The 14,921-nt window shown below is 54.8% G+C and overlaps 2 protein-coding genes across 2 annotated transcripts in view; one reads left to right on the top strand and one right to left on the bottom strand.

The window, feature by feature from the left end:
• CLSTN3 (calsyntenin 3) overlaps nucleotides 1–11,982 on the bottom strand; it is a 30,333-nt gene extending 18,351 nt beyond the window's left edge. The window contains exons 1-8 of the mRNA XM_032254667.1: nucleotides 10,791–11,982; nucleotides 8,411–8,533; nucleotides 7,772–7,967; nucleotides 5,780–5,988; nucleotides 5,377–5,526; nucleotides 4,940–5,125; nucleotides 4,224–4,505; nucleotides 2,783–2,895 (exon numbers count right to left, since the gene is read on the bottom strand). Coding sequence (XP_032110558.1) covers nucleotides 2,783–2,895; nucleotides 4,224–4,505; nucleotides 4,940–5,125; nucleotides 5,377–5,526; nucleotides 5,780–5,988; nucleotides 7,772–7,967; nucleotides 8,411–8,533; nucleotides 10,791–10,854 — 1,323 coding nt within the window. The 5' untranslated portion in view covers nucleotides 10,855–11,982. The remainder of the gene's footprint in view (nucleotides 1–2,782; nucleotides 2,896–4,223; nucleotides 4,506–4,939; nucleotides 5,126–5,376; nucleotides 5,527–5,779; nucleotides 5,989–7,771; nucleotides 7,968–8,410; nucleotides 8,534–10,790) is intronic.
• A 606-nt stretch (nucleotides 11,983–12,588) lies between these two features.
• RBP5 (retinol binding protein 5) overlaps nucleotides 12,589–14,921 on the top strand; it is a 7,095-nt gene continuing 4,762 nt past the window's right edge. Inside the window, exons 1-2 of the mRNA XM_032254688.1 lie at nucleotides 12,589–12,822; nucleotides 13,105–13,283. Coding sequence (XP_032110579.1) covers nucleotides 12,750–12,822; nucleotides 13,105–13,283 — 252 coding nt within the window. The 5' untranslated portion in view covers nucleotides 12,589–12,749. The remainder of the gene's footprint in view (nucleotides 12,823–13,104; nucleotides 13,284–14,921) is intronic.

Here is a 14,921-nt window from a genome sequence, read left to right as displayed (position 1 = left end):
AGCCCAGATGGATTGGGAGATGGTCAGAGTAAAAAGGGACAGAAAATACTCTTCCTCATCCAGTTCCAAATGTTAGGGTCCCTCAAGGCTCAGACCTAGGCCCTCTTCTCTTTCCTCTCTACACTGTTTTCCTAAAAGTCACCTCATCTGTTGCCATGGGGTTGGGTACCATATCTATACACTGGTAACTCTGAAATCTACATCTCCAGCCCAGAACTCTGCTCTGAATACCATCCAAGTGGGTTCTCTACTTGGATGCTGCACAAGCACTTCACATTTAACACGTGTAAGATGCGAGTCCATGCCCTTTCCCAACTCCCTCAGTGTCTCCCCAGGCAGCATAAATGCTCCATCATCTATCCAGCTAATCAAGAGGATGACGTGGGCGACAACTTTGATCTTTCCTTTCCCTCAACCTCCACATCCCATCCATCAGCAGGTGCTGTTGATGCCAGGTCCAAACAGGGCTACAAGCCGCAGGTTTCTGTGCAAGTCTCTCCATCTCCATTGCCACACATCCGTGATGTCCCCAACCCCTTTTATGCAGACTGTTGCAAGAGTCCCATCTACTTCCACCATTAGATCTCTTCAGTACATCCATCCACCAGTTGTCAAGGGGATCTTGTTAAAATGTAAATCTGGCCAGGTGCGGTGGCTCATGGCTGTAATCCCAGTGCTTTAGGAGGCTAAGGCGGACAAATCACAAGGTCAAGAGATCGAGACCATCCTGGCCAACATGGCGAAACCCAGCCTCTACTAAAAACACAAAAATTAGCTGGGCATGGTGGTACACGCCTGTAGTCCCAGCTACTTGGGAGGCTGAGGCAGGAGAATTGCTTGAACCCAAGAGATGGAGGTTTCAGTGAGCCGAGATCATGCCACTGCATTCCAACCTGGTGACAGAGAGACTCCAGCTCAGAAAAAAAAAAAAAAAGGAAATCTGATCAGGTCATTCCTCTGCTTTAAATCCTTCAAGAAACACTTCCTGCCAGTCGAAGTGGCTCAAGTCTGTAATTTCAGCACTTTGGGAGGCCAAGGTGCGCAAATCACCTCAGGTCGAGTTCAAGACCAGCCTGGCCAATATGGTGAAACCCCATCTCTACCAAAAATACAAAAAATTAGCCAGTTATGGTGGCAGACACCTGTAATCTCAGCTACTCGGGAGGCTGAGGCAAGAGAATCGCTTGAACCAGGGAGACGGATGTTGTAGAGAGTCAAGATCACATCATTGCACTCCTGGGCAACAAGAGCAAAACTTCGCCTCAAAAAAAAAAAAAAAAAAACCACTTCCCATCTCTCATAGGACAAAAGTCTAAAGTAACCCTGCTGAAAAAGTCCATTGTACAACCTGATCACTGCCCATCTCTGCAATGTATCTCCAGTCTTGTTCGCTGTACTCCAACCTCACTGGCCCTCTCTCCATGCCTGGAACATGCTGAGCTCTTTCCTGCCTCAGGGCCTTTGCATCTGCCCTTCCCTCTTCCTGGAACCTCCCCACTCTCTTCCCACAGCCAGCTATTTCTCATCCTTTATCACTAGGCTTAAATTTCATCTCGGTCAGGCCCCCCCAACAGCATCCAATCTAAGGCGAGTTTGCCTCTCCTTGCCGCCCCCATGCTCTACCCCCGTCCCTTGCTTGCTTCTTCTGGAGGATTTACCACAATTTATCATTCTATATGTCTATTTACTTCTTAAAAGTCTATCTCTCCAACTAAAATGTGAGTTCAATGACGACAAAGATTTCGTTTCATTCATTCTCTCCCCAGAGCCTAGCTGAATGACAGAGACTTAGTTGTATTTAATAGACACTGACTAATTAAATGGAGGTGAAGTAAAGAAAGATAGCAAGGGTAACGTTACCAATGTTTGCAATGTGGAGGGGAAACTGAGAAGCAGCGAATGGCAGACTGCCTCTTTAAGAGTCCCACGGCAGCAAAACTGTGGTAGACAGCCCTCGATCACTAGTTTATACATTTTCTAGGCACTTCTGTTTCTCTCTTCTACCGCTTTTTTTTTTTTTTTTTCACCATTTGCTTACTCAGCTACTCCACCAGGACTTGCAAGAGAAATAGGAGGAGATGGAAACTCAAATTAGTCCTCACTCGTCCTTGCGGTCAGCCTGGAGGATAAATAATGAAGAGGCTGCAACTGCTGACTCAAGAGAGGATTTTAAATATTTCGTCCATTTTTTTTTTTAGCCCTCCACAATCATGGCTGGTAATATCGAGAATTAACATATACAGAGAGAGTGCCTTTCAGTCTACGAGGGCCTATTACATCATTTAATCCTAGTGACTCTGGGATATAGAATTCTTTTTATCCCTATTTAGCAGGGTTTTTTTAACCCTGATGTTTACACATATTAACCAAGGTTTCGTTGCTAGTAAATTCCCTTGGCAGGACTCAAACCCAACCTATGTACCTTAGAATGACTTATTGTCTTGATTACAACAGACTAACTGCCTGAGAGTCAGGGATGTGTACTGTTAAAGTCCTAAATAAGAGAGAGATGGAATAAAACAAGGGGCAGATAGATGGTTGGTTGAGTTTGGCGTTAGTGGTCATTTGTTCCTCATTATTGTTCTTTTTTTAATCCAGGACTGCTTTCTGCAGGGGACAAGCCTTGGGAAAAGGGAACAGGAGGACCTGGGAGTAGAATGGTCAGGGGCTGAAAGTGGAGAAGCAAAGAGCCCAGAAAATGCTGACCCTGCCCAGAGAAGGACCTTTCGTAAAAGTTAGTCACATCTACCCAGGCCTCCCAGGAGCCTGGCTCTGGCCTCACCTGCTCCAGCTTCCAGAGGAACTTGACTGGGCGGGCACTCTCAAGCAGGGGCCAGTAGAGGAAGGCAATCCTGCAGCCGTGGACAGTCAGCGAGTAGTGAGAGAAGCCGTCCTCTGAAGGAACAGGAAGGGAATGAGGCCAAGTTCAGAGGCCGAGGCCAGAACAAGTTCAAAGCAGCAGGAAGGAGAGGACACTGGATTCTCTTAATCCTCTCTCATTCCCTCGTTCTCGAGCAATCTCTCTCTGTCTCTCACACACACACACACACACGCACATGCACGCACACACATGCACACAGATGCACACACACACGCACACACATACACGGACACACACGCACACACACGGACACACTCGCACACAGACACGCGCACACACGCGCACACACACACGCGCACGCACACACAGACATGCACACACAGACACACACGGGCGCACACACATGCACACGCACACACACACACACACACACACACTCCAGTCCAAGTGATAACTCAGACTTCTTAGGCACCCTGGCTGGCTGAGAGAGGAACATCCGCTGACCCACTCCCTCACCAGCTCTTCATCAGTGCTGTCATTAATACAGACATCATGGGTGACAACTCTTTTCAAAAGAGTTGTCGAGGTCAACATCTCTTTTCAAGGTCAAGAAAAATGAGGCCGGGCGCGGTGGCTTACGCCTGTAATCCCAGCACTTTGGGAGGCCGAGGCGGATGGATCACGAGGTAAAGAGATCGAGACCATCCTGGTCAACATGGTGAAACCCCGTCTCTACTAAAAATACAAAAATTAGCTGGGCATGGTGGTGCACGCCTGTAGTCCCAGCTACTCGGGAGGCTGAGGCAGGAGAATTGCCTGAACCCAGGAGGCGGAGGTTGCGGTGAGCCGAGATCGCGCCATTGCACTCCAGCCTGGGTAAGAGTGAAACTCCGTCTCAAAAAAAAAAAAAAAGAAAGAAAAGAAAAATGAGGTCGGAGAAGTGGCTAGAAATGAAAGAGCAGGTCAAGACTGAGCCCTCTCCAGTGGAGTGTGCCTTGCAGATGAGGGGAGAACAGGGCTCAGAGATGGGGCCAACCAGTACCAGGATGGGATGATGAAAGAACGGGGCACACCATTACCCAGGCTTTCCCATTGCAATGGAGGGGCTTTAATGGGAGTAGAATTGGGGGGCAGGCAGCCTACCACATGGTGGGGCACAGAGAAGCTGACTGAGCAACTGAAAGGAGAGTAGCGGCGGAGTCCCATTGCGCTCTACAGCAGTAGGATCCCACACGTCATGTTGGGCATGAAGCACAGAATCAAGGCGTATCAAACCTGGCACTTGCACATCACAAATGAAGAGAGGGGATGTGACCTGCCCACATTCACACACTGGGCAGTGACAGAGGCAGGACAAGAAGCCAGTTTCCCTCTCTGGCCAGTGCCTGGAGAGGAGGCTTACCGTTCTGGACAGTGTTACATACGATGGTTTCCTCCTCCTTCTTGCCCTTGTTGGGAGTTACTCCATGCTTCATCCAGAAGGACAGGGTGAAGTGGTCACTGAGGCTGTCCTGGGGCCCAGACCCCAGCCCACCGGGACCACCCAGGGGCACCTGCACAGCCTGGGTGCCATTGAACCAGTAGATCAGGCTGCTGTCCTGGCTGTAGTGCACCGAGAGCCCCGCCGTCCAGTTGGCATTGGGGCCGGGCATGGGCAACAGATCCACCTCCCCAGTGGCAGCACCTGTGGGAGCCCCAGGAGGCACAAGTGTCAGAGCCAAGGAGCAGCAGATGGTGAAATGGGCAGGAGGCAGGGAAAGAGGGACTGATGGGAAAAGACTTCCTACAGCACGTCTTGCTGCCTCTTGTGGCCTTTCAAAGACAAGAGAGGCATGAACTCTCTTTAAGAGTATCTCTCCAGTTCACCCATTCTCCAGCTCTTCGTCTCTTCCTACCATTGTTCCACCATGCATCTGGCGACTGGTGTGACAATTATGCACCTTTGCCAAAGACATATTTACCTGCCCTTTGGGCCACAAAAGCTAACTACGTGTCACAACCTCTGTGGATAAACACCTGTGGATGGCCAGAGGTGACGTAAGGCAGAGCCTTGGAGAAGTTTGTGCAGAGGCTGGATGGGAAGGGACGGGCCTCAGGCAGTGTTGGGGGCACACGCACCGCAGAGTTTCCGCAGCGCCCGCTCTGAGTAGTTGTCACGGTCGCAGCCCTTGGCCACATGGCTGGTCTGCAGCTCTATGGTGGCCTGAATGTTCCAGAGTGGTTCATCACAAGTCTCCAGGCGGATACCAGGGAACAAAGCCAAGCTCCCAGCGCCTGGTGCATATTCGATCCTTTTGTTCCAGCCTGCATGGGTGAGGCAGAGAGGGTGACGGGGAGAGAGAAGGGTGAAGCAGCCTCCCCTCTCCATGCTTCTCTTGCCATGTCCATGGACGGTTTGGGACTCTTGGCAGGTGGCCCGGCCAGAGTAGACAGCTGCAGGTGTTCCCCAGTATCCTCCAAGCCCTAGCCTAGTCCCCATGATTGTCAGAAGGGACAGAAGGAGAGACCAAAGACAAGGATGATTCACAAGATGGGGCACAGTGCTGAGCTCTCACCTTGCCAGCTGGGTTTACAGGTGGGCTTCACCTGAATCTCCACCTCGGCATCATCTGCTGCCCGCTTCTTCCCACAGTCATAAGCCGTCACTGTAAACTTATAGAGCCTCTCAGCACTGTACTGCAGCTTCTCTGTGTTCTCAATGTTCCCTGGGGGGTTCAGGAGGACAGAGCATCAGAGCACTGGAGAAAGCCCAGGACAGCAAGGAGATGTGTGCGTTCATCAGGCACCAGGCGGGTCAGGCAGCAGGATGCAGGGAGGAAGGCGTCTGGTGGGAGAAGGCTCCATTCGGGAAGAAGGGTGAGGGGAGGGTCTGAGGGGCAAAAGTGGAGAGTGCAGCCCCGGGTCACCCTGAGGGAGTTGGGTGCACCTGGACGGCCAGGGAAGCCAGGGCCAACTCACCGTCATTGTCAATGAGGAAAGGGGTGTTGGGCGTGAGAATCTCATAGTAGCAGATCTGGCTGTACTGAGGGGAGCAGTCACCATCGATGGCTTCCACCCGCAGGATGCGATCATACAGCTTCCCCTCCGTCACAGCTGCACGGTACAGCCGCTCCACAAACACCGGGGCAAACTCATTCACATCATTGACCCGCACATGCACGGTGGCCCTGCACGTACGAGGGGAGGAGGGATGAGGACACATCAGCCAGCCTTGATACTGTACATCAAGATACGGCCTCGACACGGGACACCGAGGTACGGCCCCGACACGGGACACCACACGGGACACCGAGGTACGGCCCCGACACGGGACACCGAGGTACGGCCCCAACACGGGACACCACACGGGACACCCACGTACGGCCCCGACACGGGACACCGAGGTACGGCCCCGACGCGGGACACCGAGGTACGGCCCCGACACGGGACACCACACGGGACACCAAGGTACGGCCCTGACACGGGACACCGAGGTACGGCCCCGACACGGCACACTGAGGTATGGCCCCGACACGGGACACCGAGGTACGGCCCCGACACGGCACACCAAGGTACGGCCCCGACACGGGACACCACACGGGACACCCAGGTACGGCCCCGACACAGGACACCGAGGTACGGCCCCGACACGGCACACCGAGGTACGGCCTCGATACTGTACACTGAGGTGCTGCCTCGATATGGTACACCCATATGCCAGAGAGGAGCAAGCAAGACTCCCAACTGGGAGCCAGAGCAGGAGGAAGCCTGCCCATCTATCCCTGAGACTGGGGCAGTCAGCACGCTCCTCCCCACCACACAGGGCATCAGGCTGCTTCAAAGTCATGCCAGGGAGAGGACAACACCAGGGAGAGGGCCCCGACTGAAGTAGGGGATGAGGAACAAGCCCCAGGTGTCCTCAGGAGCTGATTTTGATGACTTCGGGTTCATCAAAGAGGAGGGGCAGGGCCTAAAATCCAGCAGGGTCTTTCTTCACAACAGTCAGATCCAGGGGGATAACCAAGGAAGATGCAGAGTAAAAGGCAAATTAAAACCAGCTATAGGAAGGAAAACGGCATCTGTGCAAAGGTCACAAGTCATCTGACACGTCTGAACAGCACGTGCGGGCAGCGCTGCCTCCCCTGCATGTTCGTGTCAGGTGTGACTCCTCCCTAGTCATCCACCAGGCCAAGCAGAGCTGGGTCAAGGCCCTTCATGCTGAGCCCTGCCCCAAGCCAAGACCCAGGCTCCCAGGCCCCAGAGACAAGGGTCCTATCTTCAAATGGGAAACTGAGTCACAAAGAGCATTTTATCTCTAGGGCCTCTTAGTGGCCCAGGAATCCTGACTGAAGATCTTTCTTCCTCTCAAATAACAAGTTAGCTGGCAGCAGGCGTAGGTGTCCCAGACCCGCGCCTCTCTCTTGCTACGGCCAACCCCTGCCCACCCTCACCTAGAGCTATATGTGTATGTTAGGGATCGTGTGTGTGGTGCACACTGCAAATAGACTGGAGGGGGCAGTTGAAAGGAATCTGGATGTGCGCTGAGTGTGTTCATCCTCTTCCTTCTTGCTCTCCTCCTGATGATAACGCCCGTGTACTGAGCCCTTCACTGTGTGCCTGCTTTCAACACAGCCATCTCCTTGAATCTTCACGCAACCTTATGAAGTAGGTGGCATCACTATCTCCATTTTACAGATAAGGAAAAGCAAGTCCAGAAAGGCTAGACCTTGCCTCCCAAGGTCATGGGAGGCAAAGCCAAGATTAGGCCCACTGAACTCTACTATATGTTTCTGTCACCTTGCCTGAAGGTCCCTAAATCCTAGGACCAGCAGGGGATGGGTTTCCCTAAGTCCTAGGAACAGCAGCGGGTCGGGGTGGATGTTCAACGACTGCACAGACAGAGGATGGTGGGCTTGGGAGCAGGGAGGAGGACCCTGCAGCACATGGGGCAGGAGACAAGCACTTCCTCACTTGTGGGACTTCTTGGTGTTGGCCCCGTCAGGGCCCTCGCCGCAGTCGTAGGCCTGGATGGTGAAGGTGTGTTCCTTCTGAGCCTCGCAGTCCACAGGCTCCTTGGCACGGATCAGCCCCTCTCCTGTCGCCTTGTCAAGGATCACAGCCTCAAAGGGCACCCCAGACCCATGGAGCCGGAAGCCGCAGATCTCACCTGGCAAAGGGGAGAAGGGGAGGAGTGAGGCTGCTGTGTCTCCTTCCCCACCCTCAGCCTCCCCACCTGGGGTCCAGCTCCACCTCTCCTCCCAAAGGAAGCGCTGTCCCTTCTCCCGTAGGCATAAAAGCATCAATTATCAAACACACAACTCCAAGCCCAGCTTCCCTGAGCAGCAACCTCCCAGAGCCTCCAGGCCTGAGATCTGGAAAAATCATGATGTGTTTAACCCTTGGCTGCCCATGTCCTTTTCTATCTTCCTTGACTCAATCTCCATTCTTCAGTGGGGCCCATTCCCTTCCTTGAGTCTGCCTCTATTTTTCCGAGGCCTCTTCCCATACTTTCTCATTGCTCCCAGGCCCTTCCCTCCCTCCCTTGCTCTTGGCCTTCTCCCCCACTTTTCTCTGTCCTACACTGCCTTGCCAACCCCCAACCTCAATTACCTGCATAGCGCAGTGGGGCATCCTTGTCCAAGGCAAAGAGTGGTGGGTTCAGCAGGACCGTGTTGTCGTTCTCCATGACGATGCCCTGGTACTCTGCCTCGATCCATGGCTTGTGCTTGTTGGCTGGCCCCGCCCCAGGGAGAGGAGATGAAGCACCTGTGAGCAGGGCCTCTACTCCACCAGTAACCCCTTATTGACCCAGACAACTCACACCCCGGCACCAATCACCCTTTCTACCCCCTATAGGGGCGCCTTACAGGAGGTGGGTCGCTGAGGACAAGAAATCAGCTACTAAAGGAGTCAGAGGGTCTGCAGGAGGTCACAGCCTTCTCCTATAGCAGGGTAGACAGTTTCCATGGAAACAACCTGCCCTGGGGGTGAGGAGGAGGGAACCACCATCTCCCTGGGAACCACGGTCAGAAAGTGGAGAGTATTCTTTAGGGATTTCATGAATGGAGACTGGGAACTTCAGGGAGCAGTGGTGGGCCGTGAGAAGGCCCTGGGAAAGGGAAGGGATAGATTAAGGGCAGCATTGAGACTAGAAAAAGATCTAGAAGTTTCCTGAGATCCTGATTGCTTATCCTCCTCCCCAACTCATTTCAATCCTGATTCCTTCACTCTGCACTTCTCCCCGCCACGCCCCAACTTGGGGCCATTCTCCCAGAGCGCAGGATGGGGGGAAAGGAGAGGAAAAGATATATAGGACAGAGGGAGGGGCAGAGAGGGGCAGGAATGGAGCAGAGGAATCGATGCCGAGCGACTGGACCCAGCAGAGCCATCATCCTAAGGGATTATCGGGCTGGCCTAGAAATATGACAAATCCCTCCCTGCTTCCCACCCCCACACCCAAGAGAACACATTCAAAACCAGCGCATTTCCATGTCCTCCACAAGACCGTCAAACTACATTCCCTGAAACCCACTTTTTATACAGAATGTAATCCCAGTTCTTATCTACCCCACCCCTCTTCCCTTCAACACCAGCCAATTCAGAATGGATGTGGGACTCATCAGACTCCAGATCGCCCCATCTTCTACCAGATTCGGCCTGGTGAGGGGCTGTGGGGAAGCATGTTCCCTCCCCTTCCACATCATCCCCCACCCCAGCCTCCATGCTTGCCCTATCTAAGCCCACCATGCCAACACCCAGGCTCCCAAAGCACACCCATGACACAGAGGGAAACTGAGTCACCAAAGGGACCCTCATCCCCAGTACCTCACAGCGAGCAAGAAACCCTGATTTCCATTCTGTCCTCCAACCACACCCCAGCAGGTCTTTGGCACCAGAAGGCTTTCTTACTGATGACCACCATAACCCCTTCCTGAATGCTGAGGAGAAAGCCACAAGATGGTGCCCAGGAGGCGGCACAGGAAGTGGCAGGAGGCTAAGAGGCGAGGCTGAGGTCAGCGATGGGGGAGAGCAGGAGCGCGATGCGAGGGCAGGGCCGGGCGCCTTCTGCACAGCTCCCCTCCCACCCTGCTTGTCTCCCTGAGTCTCTGAGCCTCAGTCTCCTCTCCTCCTGGCCCTGTGGTCTCTGCCTTTGCTCCCTTTCACTCCTAGGCTCCCGGGCTCCTCCTTGACTCACTCTTTTCCTGCTTTTCCTCTCATTCCTCCCTCTTTTTTCTGCCTCCACCTTTACCCTTTTCCATCCCCTCCCACGCCTCATCTCCGGCCTTGTTCTCAGCCTTCCCTCTCGCTACTCATCCAGCGCCCCCCACACACCCACTTCTGCCCTTTCCTGCCATTCTGCATCCGTTTCCACCCACCTGAGCCCTCTGCCCCCAAGCCCTCCCTCCCGTCCTCCCTCTGCGCCCCTCCGACAGCCCCGCCCAGCTGAATGTATCCGCCGCCTGCCAGAGAGGGCAGCTCTGGTAACCCGCAGCCCAGCTGAGGCAGGCGTGAGGGTATGAATGCAGAGGCACACGCAAAAACATACGTGCTCCGAATTGCCGAGCTGCAGCAAATAGTTTCTCCCCAGGATGGGATGGAGGCGAAGCAGATGGGTCTCCACACACCCTTAGCATGCGCCGGGGAAAGGGAAAGCCACGGGGAGACGTACAGCACCCGCCCGGAGACAGTCCTTCCCAGACCCGAGGTGTGCAGAAATTGGGGGAGGGGAGAAATGGAGACCCCAGGACGGGAATGGAGAGCAAATGGGAGCATGATGACCCACAAGAGACGCGCATGGGTAGAGATGGACCAGAGAGGAAGATGTGGCGGGGGGAAGAGCGCGAGAGGAGACGGAGCAGGTCTCAGAACACGGATGGGGAGCAGCGGACACCTGTCAGGTGCCAGGGAGCCCCGACACCTCCTTCCCACCGCCACCCTGCATGGCGCTGCCCGACACCCCTTTCAGGGCCCCCACCCCCACCCCACTCACCTTTGTTACAGGAGCAGGACGCGAGCAGAGAGGCCAGCAGGAGGGGCAGCAGCAGGAGGGTCATGGCGCGGCGTGGGGCAGGGCAGGGCCAGGCGGCTGCCTCCCGTGGGAGCCTCCAGCCTGCGGGGTCCACCTTGCGGGAGGGATGCAGGGGCTCCTCGAGGAGCGGGGGACAGCAGGGCAGGGACAGAGAGGAGCCTAAGGCCCACGCTAGTCCATAGAGCGGACCTGGGCAGACCCCAATCCGGGTGGCTGAGGCGGGGGACTCGCGGCGGCTTCGCGTTCCCCCCAGCCCAGCTCCTCACTCTCTCACTCCCACCCGAACCCCGCTACTGCAGGATGACGTCAGCACAGCCGGGCCAGGACTGACGGGGCCGCCGGCCAATCAGGTGGCTGGGGGGGACCAGGTGCTGCAGCGGGGGAGGGAGCCAACGGGACTGGGGCGTCGGGGCTGGAGAGCTCAGGGCTCCTTCCCCTGGCTGCAGTTTGGGGGAGCCGAGGATCTGCGGGGGCTGGGGAGGAAGCTGGAGAGCCACGGCGCGGGTGGGAAAGAAGAGGGGCGTGGGGAGAAAGAAGCCAGAAGCCAGGGGGTGGGGAAGAGAGACGTCAGCGGGACCCGAGGGCGGCCCGGAGGGGTGGCACCGCGTCACCCCGCCCCCCAAGTCTGCATTAACCTCTTTTCACAGCCTCTTCCATGCACAGGTCCCTGCTGCGTGCCCTGTGGGAACGGTGAAGTAAAACCCGCAGTCTGAGCCTGAGAAACCCTGGCGTTTGTAGCCCAGGTCTGCGAGGAAGCCGCAGGGCGGTCGGCAGGGCGGCAGCGGGGCTCGGGGACCCGAGGAGGGGTCGGACGTCCTGCACCCCTCGCGCGCGCACCTGTCGGAACGGGCCGCCTCTTCCTGCCTACCTGCCCTGCCTCCCTCGCCCCGAATTTCACCTTAAACCGTGATGAACCAAACCCAGTGAATCCTGAAGCCTGGGACGATGGATGGCAGGTTCGAGAGAGAAGTGGGCAGCTGGGGGCGGGGCACACGATTATTTGGGCGCCCCCACCCCACCCCCACAGAAATACATCTGGAAAGCGTGGGCTGTCCTAAGGGCTGGGACTGGGGGTGATGGTCTCATCGATGACTCAGAGGGAGAGAAAACCCTCTGCGTCCCAAGCCAAAGAGAATAAAATTCTCCAGTATAGCCAACCAACTCCTCTCTGGCTGTCTGCTCCTGACTTTGAACTCAGCACCCTGAACTCAGCACCCCCCGGGCTGTGGACAGCCCCCTCTGCTTAGGAAGAGCAGTTTCTCTGCCTACCTCCTAATGGCTCTATAGGACCAAGAGTCTGGAGTGCCACTTTAGGGTCGCAGTTGAGCACATTGCCTGAGGGAGCTATGGGGGCCAGGGCTACAGGGTGCTCGTCACCGTGGCTCCTGGCCAGCTGGCTGTCCTCACCGCCTCCCCTCACACCTTCCAACATCACTCAGTCCCAGGACCTCAGGATATTGTTAGAACTTATCTCCACCTCACACAGCCAGGCCAGCCTCAGGTGCCTCCCAGGAGAGACTGCCCCTCAAGCCCTGGGACGGTTCCCAGGCCTGCCAAAAATGAGGTGAAGGCCAAAACTGACCTTTGGATGGCTCGGGTTTTGGGTGACTGACAGCCCCAGATCCCGCTCCAGGTTCCTTCCTCAGGAAAAGCCAAGGTCCGGCACAACTTTGCCAAATCCCTGCCCCTCCTTCAGGCTGCAGACACCAGTCCCAAACTCATCATGGGGGGAGGACGAAGTCCGGTAGGGACTCTTATTGCAACAGGACTCCACTCCTATAAAAGCCCTGGTAACCAGGCCTCTACACATCCTGGCTCTGTCGCGGGGGCTGGCCTGAGTCTCTCAGCCTCACCTGCCAGACAACATCCCCTTCTTCCTCACCCTGCCTCCTGTATTCTCCGGAAACCTTGATCTGCACAATGCCCCCCAACCTCACTGGCTACTACTGCTTCGTCTCGCAGAAGAACATGCAGGACTACCTGCAAGCCCTAAGTAATGGCCTCGCCCTGCCAGACCCCTGTCACTCCTTTCTTCCCTCGCCCTTCCTGCCTCTTAGTCCCCTGGAGAAGAGGGAATGCCCGGGGTTGGACACTGTGGGAAGGCTCAGGCAGCTGGCGCCGACCTGGGATCCCTTTCTAACCAGGCATTGCTAGGAGGGGGTGAATCCACAGTCCCAAATCCAAAGAAGGGAAACTTACGGCCCTGAGGGGCTGCTGCAGGCAGGAGAGCTCCAGGCTGGCTGGCAGCACCCCTGCTAAGAGGCAGCCCCCACAGACATCAGCTTGGCTCTGCGGAAGATCGCGGTGCTGCTGAAGCCGGACAAGGAGATTGACCACCAGGGCAACCACATGACAGTGAGGACGCTCAGCACCTTCCGAAATTACACTGTGCAGTTCAACGTGGGAGAGGAGTTTGAGGAGGACCTCAAGAGCATCGATGGACGAAAATGCCAGGTACGTTTCCCCTGGCTAGGAGACAGCCGGAAGGAGGGATCACAGGAGACTCCTAACAATATGGGGCAAAACCAAGTGACCTCCCCGAGCCAGAGCAGGCAGTGCGGCCCCCAGGATACCAGTCTCCGGAACGAACAGGTCCTGGTGCTCCTCGTCTCTCCTACTTCTTCCCTGCCCCCTCTTATCGCCAGCCGAAAGGACAAAGAACAGGCCAACCCAGACGGAAGAGCAAACATTTGCCCACCCGCCAGCCTGTGACACTGTTGGTCACCCAGAGTCTCTCTTACTTAAGCCTCACTAACTTCACTCTCCTGCATTTCTTTCTACTTCGTACATATTCCTTCTTGTCTCCTTTTTTTCTTTAAAGATGGGGTTTTGCCATGATGGCCAGGCTGGTCTTGAACTCCTGACCTCAGGTGATCCACCCACCTCGGCCTCCAAAAGTGCTAGGATTACAGGCGTGAGGCACAGCGCCCGGCCTCCTTCTTGTCTCCTTTACAGATCCTAGTCCTCCTATTAATCCTTTAAACTGGAGTTCCTCCCCGGCCCCAGAGTTTTGTTCTTAATGTCTTCTCCCTTTTGTCTGCATACTATCCATAGGCTAAACCATCTACACCCATGCCTTCTGCTTCCATCTAGAGGCCGCCCTTGGCGTGTATTCTCCAGCCAGAGCCATCTCCTGAGCTCCAGGGCAATGTTTTCAACTGCCTGCAAAATGCAGTTAGCCCTGCATATTCATGGGTTCTGCATCCACAGCTTCAGCCAGCTGCAAATGGAAAATATTTGGGAAAAATAAAAATTAAAAAAAATACAAAATGATACAAATAAAAAACAATAAAGTATAACAACTACTTACAGAGCATTTACATTGCATTAGGTATTATTAGTAATCTAGAGATGATTTAAAGCATATGGGAAAAGGCTGGGCATGGTGGTTCACACCCATAATCCCAGCACTTTGGGAGGCTGAGGCAGACGGATCACTTGAGGTCAGGAGTTCAAGACCAGCCTGGCCAACATGGTGTACTAAAAATACAAAAATTAGCCGGGCGTGGTGTCCCACACTTATAACCCCAGCTACTTGGGAGGCTGAGGCAAGAGAATTGCTTGAACCCCGGAGCCTGAGGTTGCAGTGAGCCAAGATCACGCCATTGCACTCTAGCCTGGGTGACAGAGCAAGACTCTGTCTCAAAATAGTAATAATAATTAAGTATACAGGAGGATATGCGTAGGTTCTCTACAGATACCAAGCCATTTTATTCAGCATATTCAGCAGATTTGGTACGTCCTGGAACCAATTTCCATTTGAATGCCCAACGGCAAACTCAAATTCCCTGCCTTCCGATCCAAACCTACTCCACTTTTATATCTACGACCTCTACTAATTGCAATAACCGGCCAGGACAGAGACCTGAGTCATGGTGAATATCCCTTGTTTCCTTACTTCTGGGCTCCCAACACACACAACACACACACACACACACACACACCACACACACACACACACATACCACACACCACACACACCACACACACACCACACACACACCACATACACCACACACACACACCACACACACACCACACACACACACCACACACACACGCACACACCACACACACGCACACACCACACAC

The sequence above is a fragment of the Sapajus apella genome, unplaced genomic scaffold, assembly GCF_009761245.1.
Source record: "Sapajus apella isolate SASKATOON/1434 unplaced genomic scaffold, GSC_monkey_1.0 scaffold86, whole genome shotgun sequence".
Classification (NCBI taxonomy): Eukaryota; Metazoa; Chordata; class Mammalia; order Primates; family Cebidae; genus Sapajus; species Sapajus apella.
The sequence above is the reverse complement of the archived record's forward strand: the minus strand, read 5'-3'. Positions and strand labels throughout refer to the sequence as shown.